Here is a 23,365-nt window from a genome sequence, read left to right as displayed (position 1 = left end):
TGTGACCTAGCTTTTACCCGAGGCAATGTTAAAGGACCACTAAACCTAAAATACAAGGTTTATAAAATATACTTTCAATATCATTCACACAATATTTCTGTAAATCTAATTAACGGTAAACAGGAGAGCAAGTATGAATTTTGTTGTATGTTATGTTATGTTTGTGTGTGTGTGTGTAGCCCATTCACTATCCCCATCTATTCCCCAACCCCTGAAGATGGCTGGACCATGATTGTAAATACATCACTGTAAATACACACCTGTACTTTGTATCTCCCCCACCTCATTGTAGATTGTAAGCTCTCACGAGCAGGGTCGTCTTATTTTGCTTTAATTATTGTATTGTTAACGTTGTTACTTATGACTTTTGTGTTTTAAACTGTTAAACTGTAAAGCGCTGCGGAATATGTTGGCGCTATATAAATAAAGATTATTATTATTATTATTATTATTAAATGTATATAGATCTTCTCGAAAATGGAGATTTTAGAAAAAAGTAGGACACATATTTGTCCGTGCAACATTGCAGAATTTATGCAGTGATATGTGGTTGCATTAAGAGTAGCAGCGTTATTCCGACGCATTTCGACTTGATGTCTTAATCATGATTAAGACATCAAGTCGAAACGCGTCGGAATAACGCTGCTACTCCTTGAACTCTTTGTGAAAGCTATAAGATTTATCTTGTGTTTTCTTTGAGTGGATTACCATAATAATTATTTTTAAAATGAAGAAATAAGCCAAAAACTTTTTCTTGAAATTCCTTCTGGATTTTCTCGAATAAATTACAATAACTAAATAACAGTGGCTGAAACTGACAGCGAATGACAAGACACTTGTACTAACAGATCTCAAAACCAATTTCACAAAAGGAGCAATTGTTGCATCATCTAATGCTGTATATATAGTTAGATATGTGTATACACATGAATATATATAGATATATATATATATACTGCTCAAAAAATAAAGGAAACACTTAACCCTCAACTGGTGAGGTGGGGTTTGCCACACCCCAGGGAATTTTTGTTCGGCTGCCATTCATTGAAAAATGCTGGTATGATGATACGTGTCTCACGAGCTTCCATCCATTTCCTTGTCAACAGGATGTCGTCAAGGCCGCTCTTTTCTGGCCACGCATAACAGAGCTAGCTGTCGCTAATGTCTTGGCCTTGCTGAACCCCACATCACCACTCATGTAATTCTTTTTTACACAATTTTACATTTTGAAAACTTCTTTATTTTTATTAAAGTATTACATTTTCCGATACTTGTGGGTGCCAAAAATGAGTTATACTCATGTGTAATCAATCGCCAATAAGAAAACGATTAAAACAAACGTGATCTTTGCATTTTCTGTAAAAATAGGACATTTCTAAACACTGGGGTATAGGAAACCCCATATTACCAGTTGCGTGACGAAAACCCCACCTCACCACTTGAGGGTTAAACAATACAATGTAACTCCCAGTCAATCACACTTCTGTGAAATCAACCTGTCCAGTTATGAAGCAACACTGATTGTGAGTCACTTCATCCTGCTGTCATGCAAATGGAACCGACAACAGATAGAATGACAGGCAATTAGCAAGACAACCCCTTTAAAGGAGTGGTTCTGCAGGGGCTGACCACAGACCATTTCTTTGTTCTCATCCTTTTGGCTGTTGTTTTGGTCGCTTTTGCATTTTGCTATAGCTCTCGCCCCTAGAGGTAAAGTAGCATTAGGTGGTGCCTACTGTACACCCCACAGAAGTTGCTCAGGTAGTGTAGCTCATCCACGATGTCACAATGCGACCTGTGGCAAGAAGGATGTCTGTCAGCACAGTGTCCAGAACATGGAGCAGATACCTGGAGACAATTCAGTACACCAGGAGACGTGGAGGGAGCTGTAGGAGGGTAACAACCCAGCAGCAGGACCGCTACCTCCTCCTTTGTGCAAGGAGGAACAGGAGGATCAGTACCAAAGCCGTGCAATATGACTTCCAGCAGGCAACTAGTAGAGATCAGCAAACTTGTTCAGGTCCCTGCTTATTAGGCAAGCTATAGCGCTTACCGAATAAGCTGCAGAGGGAACCCGGATACATGGAGCGCGCCGGCTGATCAGCGGTTCGGATGCGCAGCTGAATGTGTTGCGGCTGTGTGACAGTCACAGCACATGCATGGACAACCTGTTTGTTGTGACTGTCACACAGCCGTGACACATGCAGCTGTGGAGCCGAACCGCTGATCCGCTGGAGCGCTTCATGTATCTGGGTTCCTAATGTAGCTTATTCGGTAAGTGCTATCACTTGCTGAATAAGCAGGAACCCGAACAAATATTCGCTCATCTCTAGCAACTAACATCCATGTCTCTGCTCAAACTGTCAGAAACAGACTCAATGAATCTTTTGTGTATATTATTATCTATATCTACATATACAGTTTCCTTATTGCATTACTCCTTAAATACTGTATGCATACATTGTGAACGTTTCAGTCCTTGCTCAGAAAAGGAAGATAAGACTTTCAATATAAAGATCTTTGCAACATGAGGGCGACAGAGGTTTAGATGTGAAGGGCTTTATCGGATTTGTAGGATTTTTATATACTCCCTCAGACATACAATGCAGAATGGAGAGCCTCTCTGTAAGGTTTTATTATAATAAGAGTTATTGAATATTATTTAATAAACAAGCCCAAATCTCTAAAACAGATTGACTCCCTGTTTGGTGCAGGCTCCGGCGATGAGCCTGCATCTTTTCCAACATATGACAGCTGATCTGACCAGCAGACATGTGCCCCTAACAGCCACGGATGGAATCAAGATCTACCCGCGGATTTTGACATGTTAAATGCCGCTGTCAAACTCTGACAGCGGCATTTAACATGCACGCGCAGTAATCGTCTCATTACCTCCTTCCATTGGCACCTGGGTCGACGATGGAATTGGCATGATAACCCAGGGTCAGCTGGAGACCCCTGGTGGTTGTCATTGCCGGACAGCTCATAGCAAGTAAGGTATTCTGCTACATAGAGCAGAAGCGATCTGACAACTACAGCTTCTAGTCTCACATGGAGACTATTGAAGCAAGTAAAAAGTAAAAAAAGTTTTAAAAAATATTAAAATAAAAAAATATAAAAGTTCAAATCACCCCCCTTTCCTACCATTGAAAATAAAAGAATAAAAAAGTTCAAATATACACATAGTTGGTATCACCGCGTTCAAACTCGCCTGATCTATCAATATATAAAAAGAACGGGCTGGCGAGAAAAAAATCTAAACGCCGGAATTACGTTTTTTTGGTCGCTGCAATATTGCAATTAAATGCAATAACAGGCGATCAAAAGATCATATATACACCAAAATGGTATCAATATAAACGTCAGATCGTCACGCAAAAAATATGCCCTCAAATCCCAAAAAATGGAGACACTATGGGTCTTGGAAAATGGCAACTTTTTTTTTTTTTTACAAACTTTGGATTTTTTTTCTTTACTTAAATAAAAAATAACCTAGAAATGTTTGGTGTCTGTGAACTCATAATGACCTGGAGAATCATAATGGCAGGTCATTTTTAGCATTTAGTGAACATGGCAAAAAAAAATTCCAAAACCAATTGTGGAATTGCACTTTTTTTTTTTTGCAATTTCACCGCATGTAATGTTTTCCTTTACACGATATGGTAAAATCAATGGTGTCATTCAAAAGTACAACTCGTCCCACAAAAAAAAACAAGCCCTCACATGGCCATATTGATGGAAAATGTAAAAAGTTATGGCCGTGGGAAGAAGGGGAGCAAAAAATGGAAACGCAAAAACGAAAATACCCCCGGTCCTTAAGGGGTTAAAGACAAAGCAAAGACAGGGACATGGCTTAGGGTAGGTCATATTTTCCAAACAGTCCCAATTTTAGACTTTATAATGTATGTACATTTAGGGAAAGGCCTCCTGATATGGGAAGAATTCCAACCAGGAAAGGTTTAATTAGGTAAAAGATTGCAGGTTTTAGAGGCTGGGTATGAGGCGTAGGTAGAAGCTAGTAGGGAGGAAAGCATGAGGTTTTTGGGGGACATTGCATTTGTTGGCTAGGATGCTCAGTCGTAGAGCGGTGTCCCACCCCTTCATTGTATGTTTTCTTATTTTATTTATTGGTTAATCTGTCAGAGCAGGGGGCAGGATATTAATTTTGGGCAACAATCAGCAAAAGGTGCTCTGAAATTGGTGCAGTAAGGGTGGAGTGTAGTTGGTGACGTTGCAGGTCATGTATGGAAAACTTGAAAGACCCCCTTCCTATAAATTTATAGTACATACACTGCTAGGAGATGGTGGTGATATTAGGTTTGGACAATTTATTTTCACAATACCTTTGTATATGAATTCATATGGCAGCATGCACTATGCAGTCCTGGAGCTTTAGGACCGCCGTGTGCCATTGTATGGGCTCCATACATACGACTTTACCATGTGCATGAAGTCCTATAACTCCAGAAAGCTGCTTAGTGTCTCCTCGCTGCTTTCAGCAATTCATCGCATTCCTATAATTCAGCACTTTGTTTCTCTAATGTAATTAATCATGACAAATTGAGAAGATATTCTTTTTTTGAATTTGCAAAATTCATTTACTGAGCATAAAATATTTATCATTAGTGAGAGAAGTTTGGAGAGTTTCATCTGCCGTCTCTGGGAACGTTTAGTCTGCCAGCGCCATGAACATCATACAATAGAATCAAAATAATAATCCATTAATTTTGCGTATGGTAGGAAATGATGCACAGATAATGAAATCCTCTTAATTTTCAATCTGTATTTCTATGGTAAGTAAAGGATTTTTTTAGACATCCATACAAATTTTTCCTTGAAGATGGTCAATATATTTGCATTGAAGACTATAAATGGAAATCAATATTTGGGGCAAAGGCTACAATCAGAACAAAAACACAACCTCAACCTGGAAAGAACTACTGCCATAGACTCATAATGATGATGTTTAGGGAGTTATCTGATCAACCTCTACGATATGGAAACCAAACATGTCAGATCGGTGGTTTGTGCCAGCTAGGCTCCTAACAAGTGACGCCAATTGGTAGATCCCATTAACGGCAGTAAAAGAGGAGATGTCACCATAAATATATCATTTTGTTACCTGTTTTAAATGCTACTTGTTACACTCCTGTCCCGGCTGGGATGGGGTCTGCTCTCTTCCCTACTGGTTGTCACCCTTTGCTGTGCTCCACATCAGGATTTGCAGATTGCCCGGCATCATCTCTCTAGACCTCATAAGGCCCAATTAGAGACACATCTGTGTGTTGGTATTGAAACGCTAAAGTTGCCAAACCTCTGTGATCCTGCATATCCTCAGTCTTGCTGGTTAATTCTTAGCTAACCACCTCCTGGATTAGCCCATCCCTTGCAGTAAGATCAACTGTTATTGGAATTTGTTTATGCTGTGTATTCATTTTTGCAAATATGTCTGTGGGTCTTCTGCCTACCTCTAAGTGCTGCTCCATACTTTCCATTTCCCTCTTCATCTGCCATAATGTTCCTGTCATTCCAGACTGTCGACGGCTTCATTTTTCCACCCTCTAGCTGTCTGCACCTACATCCTTAGTCCAAATGACTACCTTGGATCTGTGCCTCCATGAATCCACCTCACCAGGTGAGACTAACATTGCTCTTCTCCTGAACCTGGCATTGTTTTTCTATTGTCCTCGTGCATCTCCATTTCCAAGATAGGGCCCCCCACTTCACTGTATGTAAATCTTATATTTTTTTCAGTTAAGTGGGTGTGGTCCTTAACCCTTCTCTTTGGGAGTCTTTTTAAGCACTATACCCACCTGGCTAAAAAGACTCTATTTACCTAGAGGGGGCCTGGAGGCACAGGAACTCAAAAACAACAATTAAAGGTTCAGGAGAATAGAGGCATTTACATCAGGTAAAAATTAATTATTTACGGCAGGTGCTAGGTCCACTTTAAGAAACTACTAAAAAAGAGGTACACATATGTTTCTGTAGCTTCTCTTGATTTCTCAAGACAAAAAGTATACACAAGACTGATGCAAATATCAGATAAACCTGGCCTTTCAGGGCACATAGCGATATACTATTACCACAGCATGCACACATATAGAGCCAAGCACTGAGATCTGCTCACTCCTAGGCCCCATGTCTAACCAGTCTAATTTCTATAACATGCCATGGTATGAATACTTCATAAAAGAGATGATTAATCCCTACTTTACTAAAATATACTATCATATTAAAATACAAAACCCACAAGAAGCAAAATAAACATAAACCCTGCTGCAACTAAATAAGTAAAAAGCAAAACTGTATTTAAATAACTCAGGGACAGGGTTCCTAGTAATACTGTTTTTGATCAAAAATAGCATAAAGGTCATCCCACCGTTGACAGTCCTACGCTGTCTAATATTAAAAACCTTACCATGTGTCAGAGTTGACCTCAGTGTGTGAATAAGGGCTGACAAAAGGACTTGGTCCCGACCTGTTCTGCTCAAGAGGGAGTTAGGCCACACCCCGGCTTGCACGACAGTGGGATAGCTTTTATGCTATTTTTGATCAAAAGCAGTATTACTACAAAGCCCGTGTTATTTAAATGCACTCTTGTTTTTTACTTATTTAGTTACAGCAAGTTACAGCAGGGATTATGTTTATTTGCTTCTCGTAGTTTTTGCATGCTTTATGGCCCAAGTGAACATGCACTTATGTGCTGCATGTATGCCAACTTAAACCAAGCTCGATTTTTGTGTTTTTTCTTAGTATATTAAAATATTAGGACCTAAATATTCATGATAACATAGGCTTTTCATATGCTGCTCAGTTTCATGAGGGTAATCCACCTAATGCCATAATCTGGCTTCGAGATGGGTTCTGTTGTATAGGACCTCTCCCTTACGCAACAGTTTTTCTTTCAAAATTAAACCACTATGAAAAATGACTGAGGAATAAAGACTTCTTGGAAAAAGTCAAGTACCAAATATCATTACATTTGAGCCGAAAAATATCTAACTCTTGGTTACAATGCAGCTGTTCTTAAGTAAAGCTGAGGAGATGAATCTATTGAGAGAGGCCGCAGCTGCTGCTGTTGCTCTTCCCTAAGGAAACCCACAAATATACTGTACTAGCAAACCAGTATGCTCAAATATTACACTTTTTTCTTTAGACTATCTTGAAAACAATTAGGTTTGAAAAGTGTAAAATGTTGTTACTATGTATCTGGAGGGTGAAGTGCCACCAGTCAGTAATTGAGAAAACGAACCAAGAATTGAGAAAAGTCTGCAATGAGAATCTTTTCTCAATCTATAATACTATACTCGAAAGCGTGGCCTCCTACTAGGAGTAATGTATGTGGGGTACCAGACTATTAAGGTGCAACTGTACATTCTTGGAAACTTGTCATAAGTTATGATGATTTGTGGGGTTTGGAGTTTCGAGGCCCCCATCGATTGCTAAGCATTCAGCCAAGCACTGCTCTCCTTGTAGACAAATAAATAGACTTTCTACTGAGCTTGTCTCCATTTTCGAAATTGAACAGAACTCGGCCAAGCACTTCTGCCTTCTGTTTTAATGAATGCTGGGGAGTTTCAGCATCTAACATAGTTACATAGTTACATAGTTATTAAGGTTGAAGGAAGACCATATGTCCATCTAGTTCAACCCATAGCCTAACCTAACATGCCCTAACATGTTGATCCAGAGGAAGGCAAAAAAACCCCATGTGCAAAGAGTAAGCTCCACATTGGGGAAAAAAATTCCTTCCCGACTCCACATACGGCAATCAGACTAGTTCCCTGGATCAACGCCCTATCAAGGAATCTAGTGTATATACCCTGTAACATTATACTTTTCCAGAAAGGTATCCAGTCCCCTCTTAAATTTAAGTAATGAATCACTCATTACAACATCACATGGCAGAGAGTTCCATAGTCTCACTGCTCTTACAGTAAAGAATCCGTGTCTGTTATTATGCTTAAACCTTTTTTCCTCCAACCGCAGAGGATGCCCCCTTGTCCCTGTTTCAGGTCTATGATTAAAAAGATCATCAGAAAGGTCTTTGTACTGTCCCCTCATATATTTATACATTAAATTGAGATCACCCCTTAGTCTTCGTTTTTCCAAACTAAATAGCCCCAAGTGTAATAACCTATCTTGGTATTGCAGACCCCCCAGTCCTCTAATAACCTTGGTCGCTCTTCTCTGCACCCGCTCCAGTTCAGCTATGTCTTTCTTATACACCGGAGACCAGAACTGTGCACAGTATTCTAAGTGTGGTCGAACTAGTGACTTGTATAGAGGTAAAATTATATTCTCCTCATGAGCATCTATGCCTCTTTTAATGCATCCCATTATTTTATTTGCCTTTGTAGCAGCTGCCTGACACTGGCCACTGAATTTAAGTTTGTCATCCACCCATACACCCAGGTCTTTTTCATTGACGGTTTTGCCCAGAGTTTTAGAATTAAGCACATAATTATACGTCTTATTACTTCTACCCAAGTGCATGACCTTACATTTATCCCCATTAAAGCTCATTTGCCATTTATCAGCCCAAGCTTCTAGTTTACATAAATCATCCTGTAATATAAAATTGTCCTCCTCTGTATTGATTACCCTGCAGAGTTTAGTGTCATCTGCAAATATTGAAATTCTACTCTGAATGCCCCCTACAAGGTCATTAATAAATATGTTAAAAAGAAGAGGGCCCAATACTGACCCCTGTGGTACCCCACTGCTAACCGCTACCCAGTCCGAGTGTGCTCCATTAATAACCACCCTTTGTTTCCTATCCCTGAGCCAGCTCTCAACCCACTTGCACATATTTTCCCCTATCCCCATTATTCTCATTTTATGTATCAACCTTTTGTGTGGCACCGTATCAAAAGCTTTTGAAAAGTCCATATACACTACATCCACTGGGTTCCCTTGGTCCAATCCGGAACTTACCTCTTCATAGAAACTGATCAAATTAGTCTGACATGAACGGTCCCTAGTAAACCCGTGCTGATACTGGGTCATGAGGTTATTCCTCTTCAGATACTCCAGTATAGCGTCCCTTAGAATGCCCTCCAGGATTTTACCCACAGTAGAGGTTAAGCTTACTGGCCTATAGTTTCCGAGTTCAGTTTTTGTTCCCTTTTTGAATATTGGCACCACATTTGCTATACGCCAGTCCTGTGGCACAAACCCTGTTATTATGGAGTCTTTAAAGATTAAAAATAATGGTCTATCAATGACTGTACTTAATTCCTGCAGTACTCGAGGGTGTATCCCATCCGGGCCCGGAGATTTGTCAATTTTAGTGATTTTTAGACGCTGCCGCACTTCCTGCTGGGTTAAGCAGGTGACATTTAATTGGGAATTTTTATCACTAGACATTTTGTCTGCCATGGGATTTTCTTGTGTAAATACTGATGAAAAAAAGTCATTTAGCATATTGGCTTTTTCCTCATCCTCATCCACCATCTCACCCAGACTATTTTTAAGGGGGCCAACACTATCATTTTTTAGTTTCTTACTATTTATGTAGTTAAAGAATATTTTAGGATTATTTTTACTCTCTCTGGCAATGAGTCTCTCTGTCTCAATCTTTGCTGCCTTGATTTGCTTTTTACAGAATTTATTTAATTTTCTGTATTTATTTAATGCCTCCTCACTACCTACTTCCTTTAATTCTCTAAATGCTTTCTTTTTGTCCCTTATTGCGCCCCTTACAGCTCTATTTAGCCATATTGGTTTCCTCCTATTTCTAATATGTTTATTCCCATACGGTATATACTGTGCACAGGTCCTATCCAGGATGCTAATAAACGTCTCCCATTTTCTCTGTGTATTTTTGTGTCTCAGGATATCGTCCCAGTTAATTGCACCAAGATCCTCTCTCATCCGTTGGAAATTTGCCCTCCTGAAGTTTAGTGTCCTTGTAACCCCTCTACTACACATCTTTTTAAAGGATACATGAAAACTTATTATTTTGTGATCGCTATTTCCCAAGTAACCCCCAACCCTTATATTTGATATGCGGTCTGGCCTGTTGGTTAATATTAGGTCTAGCAGTGCCCCCCTTCTTGTTGGGTCCTGAACCAGTTGTGAAAGGTAATTGTCTCTCATAATTGTCAAAAACCGATTACCTTTGCTGGAACTGCAGGTTTCTGTTCCCCAATCTATTTCAGGGTAGTTGAAGTCCCCCATAATAATGACTTCTCCTTGAGTCGCAGCTTCATCTATTTGCTTTACTAGGATATTCTCCATTGCTTCCATTATTTTTGGAGATTTATAACAAACCCCTATCAGTAACATAGTAACATCACCACCTCCTCAGGCAAGCAATTCCAGATTCTCACTGCCCTAACAGTAAAGAATCCTCTTCTATGTTGGTGGAAAAACCTTCTCTCCTCCAGACGCAAAGAATGCCCCCTTGTGCCCGTCACCTTCCTTGGTATAAACAGATCCTCAGCGAGATATTTGTATTGTCCCCTTATATACTTATACATGGTTATTAGATCGCCCCTCAGTCGTCTTTTTTCTAGACTAAATAATCCTAATTTCGCTAATCTATCTGGGTATTGTAGTTCTCCCATCCCCTTTATTAATTTTGTTGCCCTCCTTTGTACTCTCTCTAGTTCCATTATATCCTTCCTGAGCACCGGTGCCCAAAACTGGACACAGTACTCCATGTGCGGTCTAACTAGGGATTTGTACAGAGGCAGTATAATGCTCTCATCATGTGTATCCAGACCTCTTTTAATGCACCCCATGATCCTGTTTGCCTTGGCAGCTGCTGCCTGGCACTGGCTGCTCCAGGTAAGTTTATCATTAACTAGGATCCCCAAGTCCTTCTCCCTGTCAGATTTACCCAGTGGTTTCCCGTTCAGTGTGTAATGGTGATATTGATTCCCTCTTCCCATGTGTATAACCTTACATTTATCATTGTTAAACCTCATCTGCCACCTTTCAGCCCAAGTTTCCAACTTATCCAGATCCATCTGTAGCAGAATACTATCTTCTCTTGTATTAACTGCTTTACATAGTTTTGTATCATCTGCAAATATCGATATTTTACTGTGTAAACCTTCTACCAGATCATTAATGAATATGTTGAAGAGAACAGGTCCCAATACTGACCCCTGCGGTACCCCACTGGTCACAGCGACCCAGTTAGAGACTATACCATTTATAACCACCCTCTGCTTTCTATCACTAAGCCAGTTACTAACCCATTTACACACATTTTCCCCCAGACCAAGCATTCTCATTTTGTGTACCAACCTCTTGTGCGGCACGGTATCAAACGCTTTGGAAAAATCGAGATATACCACGTCCAATGACTCACCGTGGTCCAGTCTATAGCTTACCTCTTCATAAAAACTGATTAGATTGGTTTGACAGGAGCGATTTCTCATAAACCCATGCTGATATGGAGTTAAACAGTTATTCTCATTGAGATAATCCAGAATAACATCCCTCAGAAACCCTTCAAATATTTTACCAACAATAGAGGTTAGACTTACTGGCCTATAATTTCCAGGTTCACTTTTAGAGCCCTTTTTGAATATTGGCACCACATTTGCTATGCGCCAGTCCTGCGGAACAGACCCTGTCGCTATAGAGTCACTAAAAATAAGAAATAATGGTTAATCTATTACATTACTTAGTTCTCTTAGTACTCGTGGGTGTATGCCATCCGGACCCGGAGATTTATCTATTTTAATCTTATTTAGCCGGTTTCGCACCTCTTCTTGGGTTAGATTGGTGACCCTTAATATAGGGTTTTCATTGTTTCTTGGGATTTCACCTAGCATTTCATTTTCCACCGTGAATACCGTGGAGAAGAAGGTGTTTAATATGTTAGCTTTTTCCTCGTCATCTACAACCATTCTTTCCTCACTATTTTTTAAGGGGCCTACATTTTCAGTTTTTATTCTTTTACTATTGATATAGTTGAAGAACAGTTTGGGATTAGTTTTACTCTCCTTAGCAATGTGCTTCTCTGTTTCCTTTTTGGCAGCTTTAATTAGTTTTTTAGATAAAGTATTTTTCTCCCTATAGCTTTTTAGAGCTTCAATGGTGCCATCCTGCTTTAGTAGTGCAAATGCTTTCTTTTTACTGTTAATTGCCTGTCTTACTTCTTTGTTTAGCCACATTGGGTTTTTCCTATTTCTAGTCCTTTTATTCCCACAAGGTATAAACCGCTTACACTGCCTATTTAGGATGTTCTTAAACATTTCCCATTTATTATCTGTATTCTCATTTCTGAGGATATTGTCCCAGTCTACCAGATTAAGGGCATCTCTAAGCTGTTCAAACTTTGCCTTCCTAAAGTTCAATGTTTTTGTGACTCCCTGACAAGTCCCCCTAGTGAAAGACAGGTGAAACTGCACAATATTGTGGTCGCTATTTCCTAAATGCCCAACCACCTGCAGATTTGTTATTCTGTCAGGTCTATTAGATAGTATTAGGTCTAAAAGTGCTGCTCCTCTGGTTGGATTCTGCACCAATTGTGAAAGATAATTTTTCTTGGTTATTAGCAGAAACCTGTTGCCTTTATGGGTTTCACAGGTTTCTGTTTCCCAGTTAATATCCGGGTAGTTAAAGTCCCCCATAACCAGGACCTCATTATGGGTTGCAGCTTCATCTATCTGCTTTAGAAGTAGACTTTCCATGCTTTCTGTTATATTTGGGGGTTTGTAACAGACCCCAATGAGAATTTTGTTACCATTTTTCCCTCCATGAATTTCAACCCATATGGACTCGACATCCTCATTCCCTTCGCTAATATCCTCCCTTAAAGTGGACTTTAGACAAGACTTTACATAGAGACAAACCCCTCCTCCTCTCCGATTTTTACGATCCTTTCTAAACAGACTGTAACCCTGTAAGTTAACTGCCCAGTCATAGCTTTCATCTAACCATGTCTCGGTTATTCCCACTATGTCAAAGTTACCTGTAGATATTTCTGCTTCTAGTTCTTCCATCTTGTTTGTCAGGCTTCTGGCATTTGCGAGCATGCAGTTTAGAGGATTTTGTTTTGTTCCAATCTCCTCACTGTGGATTGTTTTAGAAATGTTCTTACCTCCCTTCTGAGTATGTTTTCCTGGGTCGTCTTTGTTCGAGTCTAATGTTTTTCTTCCCGTCCCCTCTTCTTCTAGTTTAACGCCCTCCTGATGAGTGTAGCGAGTCTTCTGGCGAATGTGTGTTTCCCAGGTTTGTTGAGGTGTAGTCCGTCTCTGGCGAGGAGTCCATCATACCAGTAATTCACACCGTGGTCCAGGAATCCAAATCCTTGTTGTCTGCACCATCGTCTTAGCCAGTTGTTTGCATCAAGGATCCTGTTCCATCTCCTGGTGCCATGCCCGTCTACTGGAAGGATAGAAGAAAAAACTACCTGTGCATCCAGTTCCTTTACTTTCTTCCCCAACTCTTCAAAGTCCTTGCAGATTGTCGGTAGGTCCTTCCTTGCCGTGTCATTGGTGCCAACATGTATCAGAAGAAATGGGTGGACGTCCTTGGAGCTGAAGAGCTTTGGTATCCTATCGGTCACATCCTTGATCATCGCACCTGGAAGGCAGCATACTTCTCTTGCAGTTATGTCCGGTCTGCAGATGGCTGCTTCGGTGCCTCTCAGTAGTGAGTCTCCCACAACCACCACTCTTCGTTGCTTCTTGGCTGTACTTTTTGCTGTCACTTGTTGCTGTGTGCCCTTTTCTTTTTTGCTTGCTGGTATTGCTTCATTCTTAGGTGTGCCATCTTCATCCTCTACAAAGATTTGATATCGGTTCTTCAGTTGTGTGGTTGGTGATTTCTCCATGGTCTTCTTGCTTCTTTTGGTCACATGCTTCCACTCATCTGCTTTTGGAGGTTCTCTGACACTTTGACACTTGACCACCATCAATCAAAACATCTGACAGCTCTCCATTACATGTCAAATGTTTTCTAAACATGCAGGATCTTTTGAAGTTATGTACAGAAGGAAATTAGAAGCTATGGCGATTGGTGGTATAGAATGGCCAAACCTTGTCAACTTTACAGAAAGAGAGCCCTCAATAAATAATGGGACATAGTTAGGGATAGTCCTATTCCTAAATAAATGATCTACAAGCAGCTTGTGTAACACATATAGAATCTAAATAGTACAAATTTATTATACTGAACTGTAAAGGAATTAGATAGGAATTAAAGAGATATCCACTTACTCGTAAACTGTCGTCCAACCGTTCTCATTGCTTTTGGTTGCCAGGAGCCCTGTATTTCCATGGTATGTCATTAATGCTAGGTTATATCCTTGAGCAGATATCCTTTTCAGCACTCCATTGTTGCTGATCGTTAGCCAGTAGACTTGTCCTCCAGGTACGACCAGCCACAAAGGTATGCCCCCGGCATCACGTCGTATATGAACCAAATTTCCATTGCTACTGGTAATATAGATTACATCCCCATCACCATTGTATGTAAAGTTGTATACGTAGTCCCTAGTTATCAAGTTTAAAGTATGGAGATGGGTCCCATTGGTACTGAACTGATACAATTCTTGGTCTGCTGGAGAGGCAACCTCATACATATTCATGGCATTCAGATGAGGCTTGTTCTTAGTGACTGCTCGAATGCGTATGTTGCCAAGATCAGCTATGTACAGTGTGCCATCTGGAGAAACAGCTAACGATGAAGGTGCTTTCAGTCTGGCATCTTTTGCAAATCCACCGTCACCTATGGGACAAATAATATTAACAGTATTAATCTGCAAATTGCACATTCTAATTTTTATTACTGAATGTCCGTAAACATACGAAATTTAATATTCACAGTCTGTTTTAAAAAGCATTACTTTGAATGGTATAATTTGAAATGTGAATCCGCAAAGATTAACATTATTATGCATTTATCCCAGCAATACTCATTTTTGAAGATTCAATGCCCTGCTGGTTTAAAAATTGTTTGTTTGTTTTTTCCTAGTCTCACGTACGGTGCCAGGACATCTGCTATATTTCCCTACACAGCAATCTCCTCAATGTATTACTGCCATTGCGTGTAAATAGAGATTTGTTTGTTAGCGTTAGCAAAATGGACTACCATTTTGGATTATGATATTGTAAAGATTTCTAATATTTGTAAAATCTTAGGCTGCAAATAATAGATCCTGATCAGTGGGATTTTATTATGATACCTCACCGATTGCTCAAAATGCCACTCTAAAATGTAGAACTCCTGTAGCAGCATGGACACAAAGCAGTGTACAGGATCAGTAGTAAGTCTATGGATCTGTACATCCATTCTCATAGAGAGATGTATGGACCCATAGAGAATCTATCACATTTATAGTGATAGTATTACCATAAACACTAATCATATTATCCAAACACTTTATAGTGTTGACTTAAGGGGTATTCTCAAGTAGTCTCTAAAGGTACCTTCACATTAAGCGATGCTGCAGCGATACCGACAACGATCCGGATCGCTGCAGCGTCGCTGTTTGGTTGCTGGAGCGCTGTCACACAGACAGCTCTCCAGCGACCAACGATGCCGGTAACCAGGGTAAACATCGGGTAACTAAGCGCAGGGCCGCGCTTAGTAACCCGATGTTTACCCTGGTTACCATCCTAAAAGTAAAAAAAAACAAACAGTACAGGTCCTTCTCAAAAAATTAGCATATAGTGTTAAATTTCATTATTTACCATAATGTAATGATTACAATTAAACTTTCATATATTATAGATTCATTATCCACCAACTGAAATTTGTCAGGTCTTTTATTGTTTTAATACTGATGATTTTGGCATACAACTCCTGATAACCCAAAAAACCTGTCTCAATAAATTAGCATATTTCACCCATCCAATCAAATAAAAGTGTTTTTTAATAACAAACAAAAAAAACATCAAATAATAATGTTCAGTTATGCACTCAATACTTGGTCGGGAATCCTTTGGCAGAAATGACTGCTTCAATGCGGCGTGGCATGGAGGCAATCAGCCTGTGACACTGCTGAGATGTTATGGAGGCCCAGGATGCTTCAATAGCGGCCTTAAGCTCATCCAGAGTGTTGGGTCTTCCGTCTCTCAACTTTCTCTTCACAATATCCCACAGATTCTCTATGGGGTTCAGGTCAGGAGAGTTGGCAGGCCAATTGAGCACAGTAATACCATGGTCAGTAAACCATTTACCAGTGGTTTTGGCACTGTGAGCAGGTGCCAGGTCGTGCTGAAAAATGAAATCTTCATCTCCATAAAGCATTTCAGCCGATGGAAGCATGAAGTGCTCCAAAATCTCCTGATAGCTAGCTGCATTGACCCTGCCCTTGATGAAACACAGTGGACCAACACCAGCAGCTGACATGGCACCCCACACCATCACTGACTGTGGGTACTTGACACTGGACTTCAGGCATTTTGGCATTTCCTTCTCCCCAGTCTTCCTCCAGACTCTGGCACCTTGATTTCCGAATGACATGCAAAATTTGCTTTCATCAGAAAAAAGTACTTGGGACCACTTAGCAACAGTCCAGTGCTGCTTCTCTGTAGCCCAGGTCAGGCGCCTCTGCCGCTGTTTATGGTTCAAAAGTGGCTTTACCTGGGGAATGCGGCACCTGTAGCCCATTTCCTGCACACGCCTGTGCACGGTGGCTCTGGATGTTTCCACACCAGACTCAGTCCACTGCTTCCTCAGGTTCCCCAAGGTCTGGAATCGGTCCTTCTCCACAATCTTCCTCAGGGTCCGGTCTCCTCTTTTCGTTGTACAGCGTTTTCTGCCACATTGTTTCCTTCCAACAGACTTACCATTGAGGTGCCTTGATACAGCACTCTGGGAACAGCCTATTTGTTGAGAAATTTCTTTCTGGGTCTTACCCTCTTGCTTGAGGGTGTCAATGATGGCCTTCTTGACATCTGTCAGGTCGCTAGTCTTACCCATGATGGGGGTTTTGAGTAATGAACCAGGCAGGGAGTTTATAAAAGCCTCAGGTATCTTTTGCATGTGTTTAGAGTTAATTAGTTGATTCAGAAGATTAGGGTAATAGGTCGTTTAGAGAACCTTTTCTTGATATGCTAATTTATTGAGACAGGTTTTTTGGGTTATCAGGAGTTGTATGCCAAAATCATCAGTATTAAAACAATAAAAGACCTGACAAATTTCAGTTGGTGGATAATGAATCTATAATATATGAAAGTTTAATTGTAATCATTACATTATGGTAAATAATGAAATTTAACACTATATGCTAATTTTTTGAGAAGGACCTGTACATACTTACCTACAGCCGTCTATCCTCCAGCGCTGTGCTCTGCACTCCTCCTGTACTGTCTGTGTGAGCACAGCGGCCGGAAAGCAGAGCGGTGACGTCACCGCTCTGCTTTCCGGCTGACCGACGCTCACAGCCAGTGCAGGAGGAGAGCAGAGCACAGCGCTGGAGGATAGACGGCTGTAGGTAAGTATGTACTGTTTGTTTTTTTTTACTTTTAGGATGGTAACCAGGGTAAACATCGGGTTACTAAGCGCGGCCCTGCGCTTAGTTACCCGATGTTTACCCTGGTTACCAGTGAAGACATCGCTGGATCGGTGTCACACACGCCGATCCAGCGATGTCAGCAGGAGTCCAGCTACGAAATAAAGTTCTGGACTTTATTCAGCGACCAACGATCTCCCAGCAGGGGCCTGATCGTTGGTCGCTGTCACACATAACGATTTCATTAACGATATCGTTGCTACGTCACAAAAAGCAACGATATCGTTAACAATATCGTTATGTGTGAAGGTACCTTTAAGCACTTCATAGCAATGCAATCTCCTTGGAGTTTCCTTACTTTCTGGTTTCTGGAAGGGCAGGCTCTACTACTTATAGAATAATGGGGATAGGGGAAAATATGTGCAAGTGGGTTGAGAGCTGGCTCAGGGATATGAAACAAAGGGTGGTTATTAATGGAGCACACTTGGACTGGGTTGCGGTTAGCAGTGGGGTACCACAGGGGTCAGTATTGGGCCCTCTTCTTTTTAACATATTTATTAATGACCTTGTAGGGGGCATTCAGAGTAGAATTTCAATATTTGCAGATGACACGAAAATCTGCAGGGTAATCAATATAGAGGAGGACAATTTTATATTACAGGATGATTTATGTAAACTAGAAGCTTGGGCTGATAAATGGCAAATGAGCTTTAATGGGGATAAATGTAAGGTCAGGCACTTGGGTAGAAGTAATAAGATGTATAATTATGTGCTTAATTCTAAAACTCTGGGCAAAACCGTCAATGCAAAAGACCTGGGTGTATGGGTGGATGACAAACTCATATTCAGTGGCCAGTGTCAGGCAGCTGCTACAAAAGCAAATAAAATAATGGGATGCATTAAAAGAGGCATAGATGCTCATGAGGAGAATATAATTTTACCTCTATACAAGTCACTAGTTCGACCACACTTAGAATACTGTGCACAGTTCTGGTCTCCGGTGTATAAGAAAGACATAGCTGAACTAGAGCGAGTGCAGAGAAGAGCGACCAAGGTTATTAGAGGACTTGGGGGGGTCTGCAATACCAAGATAGGTTATTACACTTGGGGCTATTTAGTTTGGAAAAACGAAGACTAAGGGGTGATCTTATTTTAATGTATAAATATATGAGGGGACAGTACAAAGACCTTTCTGATGATCTTTTTAATCATAGACCTGAAACAGGGACAAGGGGGCATCCTCTGCGTTTGGAGGAAAAAAGGTTTAAGCATAATAACAGACGCGGATTCTTTACTGTAAGAGCAGTGAGACTTTGGAACTCTCTGCCGTATGATGTTGTAATGAGTGATTCATTACTTAAATTTAAGAGGGGACTGGATACCTTTCTGGAAAAGTATAATGCTACAGGTTATATACACTAGATTCCTTGATAGGGCGTTGATCCAGGGAACTAGTCTGATTGCCGTATGTGGAGTCGGGAAGGAATTTTTTTCCTCAATGTGGAGCTTACTCTTTGCCACATGGTTTTTTTTTGCCTTCCTCTGGATCAACATGTTAGGGCATGTTAGGTTATGCTATGGGTTGAACTAGATGGGCTTATAGTCTTCCTTCAACCTTAATAACTATGTAACTATGTAACTATGTAACTTGAGTGACAGCCTTGGTAATAGAACTGTAGTCTTAGTAGAGCTATGAAACCAAGCACAAATTCTGCTAAAACACACTCAGCAATCATTGGGTTATTATGTAGTGGTTTACATTGTTATACCTGCATTTAAACATAGCGATAATAAGCCATTTGAACAAGCACCCAGGTCCAGACAGGGAGACCAGAGAGAGCAGTGATTAGGAGACTTGCTGTGAAAGCTCCTGGCTGATGATTTATAACTGCATCTCTTCAGAAGATGAGAGGGAGAGGGAGGGAGGTGAGCTGATCACTACTGTATAGAAATTAATGATCTGGAGAGAGCTGGCTGGAATGTTAAGAGTTGACTCATCTCCTGGAATGTAACTACTGACCACACATGGCCAGTGTTTGGAGGCCAGGATCCATAAAATTAGATGTAAACTATAAAAGAAACTGTATCATTACAGGGAAATGACATAAGATAGAAAAAAGTAAGTCAATTGAAAAGTTGCTTATTTTCATGCTGCCTAAAGCTATTTAAGAACTTGAGAAAACCCCTTTAAAGCCCTTTTACATGGAACCACTAAGGGGTAATCGAACATTTGTAAGAGCTCAAACCAGATCATGGGACTATGTAACCATGGCAGCAATTCGTAGCCAAAAGAGCAAGCATTCTTTAGGTACACATAAAATATGGGATCTGCTAAATCCCTCCTTGCACATTAAATAGTTGTTAGCCATACCCACTGATATTGACGGGTTTAGCCGACATGCTAATGTTCATACTGGCACCGGCTAACTGTTTGTTCGGGGAGATATTTATTTGACATGTCAGATTTGGACTGCCAATGGTATTGTTCATCCACATATAAGCTGTGGACAAAAATGTCTCATAGAGAACGCTCCGCCAAGAAAGTAAGAAAAGTGCCACTATGTCTTCATGTTTGTCAAAAGTTACAGCATAGAGGGTGACGTTCTGGGTGATACAGCGAAGGAATTTAACATAATTTCACTTGCTGGTTTTACACAGTCTGTAGTTGTGTTTCTTTGACAAATTTCTTTAAGACAAAATGACCTCTGATAAGGGTATGGGAGGTAACAGTGGGAGCCTATCTCATACACCATAAAGGCCACATTTAGAATAGTTAACTGTGCTTTTTTTTTAAGCTATGTGGAAATTATAATAATGGACAGGTATCTGCAAAGTAGAGGGAGTTGTAAGATTATTTAGTGCTTATTGCAAATGATAAAATACTATGATTGGATTCACTCATGTAACCGCCTTAAGGCTAGGGTTACACGACGGACGACGGTCCGATTATGCTAGTCGCACACTGATCAGAGTTTGGTCAGAGTGGGATCCCATTTTTAAAAAAACCCATAGACATGAATGGCCGAGTGCGATAAGTCAGATGCAACTCGTTCATGCTGCAATTTTTTACTTGGTCCGGCTCAGTCCAAGGAAAAAATCCGACATGCGAACAACCCCACAGAATAACATGGCAACGAGTGCTATACATCAAAACGACGGATAGAACTAATCAGATTTTTATGGTCGTGTGCACAAGCCCAATAATGGATTTTAGGTACAGTATATAATGAATGATCATAAAAGGTGGAGTCCAGAGTCAGCTGAAATCACATCGGCTGAAGATCTGAACCTTAGAAACTTTCTACTCAGCTACATTTACATTACCATATTTTTGGTCCAAGTGCTGCCCATGAAAATAACAGATAGCACTAGGACTAATGTTTTGTTCAGTTGACCATTTTTTTCAGAAATGTCTGCTTGATATAAAATAACATCATGCACTATTCTCTTCCATATTTCGGATGAGACCCGCCTATTCAAGTCTATAAGTGTGCAACAATAATCGGATCCCATATGGATATATAGCATCTGATTTTTACAGATACATTGTCACTTTTAACACAGGAAGCTGAATATGTTCTTGCAAATTTTAATAACTGTTGATAAAAAATGGATGCTATAAGGATCCCAAATAGGCTGACAATACACATGAAAAATTGCACGCTCTTTCTGGATGAAAATTGGAAGATTTTTTATATACTCGTGTGAACCTAGACTTATATGGCGGCATGCACTATGCAGTCCTGGAGCTTTAGGACCGCTGTGTGCCACTGTATAGGCTCCATGCATATGGCTTTACCAAGTTCTATAACTCCAGAAAGCTGCTTAGTGTCTCCTCGCTGCTTTCAGCAATTCACTGCATTCTTATAATTCAGCACTTTGTTTCTCTAATGTAATTAATCATGATAAATTGAGAAGATTTATTTCATCAATTGATTAATTTGTTGGAATTCAAAAAGTCACTAATTCTGTTGTATTCACGCCAAAAAATGGAAAAATGCAGTGATGAATCTGGCCACAAGAGTATCTGTGATAGAGAAAACTGCTTTGTGTTACTTTGATGCCGAATATGAACATGTCTGACTGATTACAGTGAGGTTTTTTACTGATACAATATGCAAAGAATACAACATATCCAGAAATCGGTATTGGAAACAGTAGAATCTAATATCACGCACATTTTTTTGAGATTTCATTGTGTAGGGCTGTAAACAAGTTACAATACAAGATCAGAAAAATAATTCAGCTTTAAAAAAAGCTGCTGAAAATGTGCTATTTCCCTTACTGTCAAAGCACTGAAAAAGCGTAACAGCGAAAAGTGTGTCGGGGCACAGGTGGCTGTATGTGGGGTATCTTCACTCTTCACTCCAATATGTGTAAGCTCGATACTACTTTTATGATTCACAAGTGCTTCTCACTAAATTAGAATATCATCAAAAAGTTAATTTATTTCAGTGTTTCAATACAAAACGTGAAACTCATATATTGTATAGAGTCATTACAAACAGAGTGATCTATTTCAAGTGTTGATTTTTTTTGTCGTAAAAGCCAATGAAAACCCAAAAGTCATTAGCTCAGTAAATTAGAATACTTATAACACCAGCTTGAAAAATAATTTTAAAATCCAAAATTTTGGCCTACTGAAATGTATGTTCAATAAATGCACTGAATACTTGGTCGCGGCTCCTTTTGCATCAATCACTGCATCAATGTGGCATGGAATGGAGGCAATCAGTCTGTGGCACTGCCGAGGTGTTATGTCCAGGTTGCTTTGATAGCAGCCTTCAGCTCGTCTGCATTATTGGGTCTGGTGTCTCTCGTATTCCTCTGGACAATACCCCATAGATTCTCTATGGGGTTAAGGTCAGATGCATTTGCTGACCAATCAAGCACAGTGATACTGTTGTTTTTAAACCAGCTATTGGAACTTTTGGCAGTGTCGACTGGTGCCAAGTCCTGCTGGAGAATGAAATTTCCATCTCCAAAAAGCTTGTCGGCAGAGGAAAGCATGAAGTGCTGTAAAATTTCCTGGTAGACGGCTGCGCTGACTTTGGTCTTGATAAAACACAGTGGACCTACACCAGCAGATGACATGTCTCCCCAAACCATCACTGATTGTGGAAACTTCACCCTAGACCCCAAGCAGCTTGGATTGTGGCCTCTCCACTCTTCCTCCAGACTCTGGGTCCTTGATTTCCAAATGAAAAGCAAACTTTACTTTCATCTGAAAACAACACCTTGGACCACTGAGCCACAGGTCAGTTCTTTTTTTGACCTTGGACCAGGTAAGACGCTTCTGACGTTGTCTATTGGTCATGAGTAGCTTGACACAAGGAATGCAACGCTTGTAGCCCATGTCCTGGATACGACTGTGTGTGGTGGCTCTTGAAGCAATTACTGCAGCAGAAGTCTACTACTTGTGAACCTACCCCAAATTTTTGAATGGCTTTTTCTTAACAATCCTTTCAAGGCTGCAGTTTTCCCAGTTGCTTGTGCTCCTTTTTTCTACCACACTTTTTCCTTTCATTCAACTTTCCATTAAAATGACTGCCTTCTGGACATCTGTCAAGTCAGCAGTCTTCCCCATGATTGTGGAACCTACTGAAATGGACTAAGGGACCTTTTTAAACACTTAGGAAGCCATGCAGGTGTTTTTTGGTAATCTAATTTACTAAGATAATGACTTTTGGGTTTTCAATGGCTGTAAGCCATAATCATCCACATCAACAGAAATAAACATTTGAAATAGATCACTCTGTTTGTAATGACTCTATACAATATATGAGTTTCACTTTTTGTATTGAAGAACTGAAATGAATTAACTTTTTGCAGATATTCTAATTTAGTGTGAAGCACTTGTATATGGACTGATTAAGCTTTTTATCGTTATAATCTAATATTGCATTGCATGATATGTAAATGGACAGACTGGTTACG

General features: G+C 40.2%; 1 protein-coding gene across 6 annotated transcripts in view; it reads right to left on the bottom strand.

The window, feature by feature from the left end:
• Positions 1 to 23,365, bottom strand: part of TENM1 (teneurin transmembrane protein 1) — a 1,319,573-nt gene that overhangs the window by 51,444 nt on the left and 1,244,764 nt on the right. For all 6 annotated transcript variants that reach the window (XM_069747173.1, XM_069747175.1, XM_069747177.1 and 3 more), the window contains one exon: positions 14,187 to 14,697. In XM_069747173.1, coding sequence (XP_069603274.1) covers positions 14,187 to 14,697 — 511 coding nt within the window. The remainder of the gene's footprint in view (positions 1 to 14,186; positions 14,698 to 23,365) is intronic.

The sequence above is a fragment of the Ranitomeya imitator genome, chromosome 2 (genome assembly GCF_032444005.1).
Source record: "Ranitomeya imitator isolate aRanImi1 chromosome 2, aRanImi1.pri, whole genome shotgun sequence".
NCBI lineage: Eukaryota > Metazoa > Chordata > Amphibia > Anura > Dendrobatidae > Ranitomeya > Ranitomeya imitator.
Note: the sequence above shows the minus strand (reverse complement) of the source record. Positions and strands in the feature narration are given on the sequence as shown.